The 1,106-nt window shown below is 62.0% G+C and overlaps 1 protein-coding gene across 1 annotated transcript in view; it reads right to left on the bottom strand.

Moving 5' to 3' along the window:
* Nucleotides 1-444: 444 nt before the first annotated feature.
* The window catches only part of MNEG_16147 (Dual specificitytyrosine-phosphorylation-regulated kinase 3), a gene marked incomplete at both ends in the record, with an annotated part of 2,227 nt that continues 1,565 nt past the window's right edge, over nt 445-1,106 (bottom strand). Inside the window, 2 exons of the mRNA XM_014035382.1 lie at nt 445-536; nt 957-1,049. Of these exons, the coding sequence (XP_013890836.1) occupies nt 445-536; nt 957-1,049 (185 nt within the window). The remainder of the gene's footprint in view (nt 537-956; nt 1,050-1,106) is intronic.

Raw genomic sequence — 1,106 nt, forward strand, 5'->3', positions numbered from 1 at the left:
GGAGAGGAGGGGTTGGATGGGTTCGCGAGGCGCACGGATGTTGAATGGGGCGTGCGTAGAAAGGGGGGCAGGAGGGGTCGCCCCCGCCCTCGCGACCCGCCAGGCGCGGGTGTCGCGCCGGGCCGCGCACCTCCGCGTCCGCTTGTTGGCCTCGTACAGCTGGCGGGACCGCGTGTAGAACCTGCAGCCGGGGCGGAGTGGGGGCAATAATGTAGGGACGTGGGCGCACAGTGGCTCCTCCCCTGTTTTGAGGTGGCTGGGATTTCGTGACAGCACCAGGGGCAGAGGATTCATACTGAGATCGGTGCAAGATGAGCCGGGGCAGCAGGACACCGCCCGCTCATATCCGACCTACAGCGAGGGCGCGCGTACGCATGGGGTCAGCAGTGACGCCGCACGGGGAGTGGCATATTATGGATGCCCTGCACCTGGGGCCTGCCTCACCTGTGGCTGTACCTGCCCTGGCCGACCATGAAGCCTGGCAGGGGCCCCAGGATGCCCTCCAGCCGCGCCAAGAGGGTGGCCAGGCTGTCGTTCTGCGTTTCAACCATATGATTGTGTGTGTGTGTGTGTGTGTGTGTTGGGAGGGGAAGCAACAACACAAGTCACAAGCACTGCCAGCGATTGTGGGGGTGACAGCCAGGATGTCGGGGTGGGCGCTGCGGTGCTTGAACAGCGCGTCCCAAGACAGGCGCGCAGCAAGCTAAGCAGTGCCAGCGGGGTGACCCTTCCGTGATGGTGGCACAGCGGGCCCCAAGCCGCAATCGAACCCTTGCTGTGCCACCTACTTGCACTCTCTCAGCTTCTGACAGACACACTCACACACACGCATATACACACACGCTCACACACATGCTGTGACACCAACGACAAACTCTCCCAGATGCACACAGAATTTGACATTTGCACACACACACACACTATACAACTCCTAACAAATAGCTCCTCCCTCCCACCTGGAACAGCACGTAGCCCGTGGCCAGCTCCGCTAGTATGCAGCCCAGTGACCAGATGTCGATCTTCTGGTCGTACCGCAGCCCCAGGATGACCTGGCAAGGGATGGGGTTTGGGGGGGGGAGGTTGAGATTGGGGTTATTGAAGGGGTC

Source organism: Monoraphidium neglectum, assembly GCF_000611645.1.
Source record: "Monoraphidium neglectum strain SAG 48.87 unplaced genomic scaffold scaffold06044, whole genome shotgun sequence".
NCBI classification, from domain to species: Eukaryota; Viridiplantae; Chlorophyta; class Chlorophyceae; order Sphaeropleales; family Selenastraceae; genus Monoraphidium; species Monoraphidium neglectum.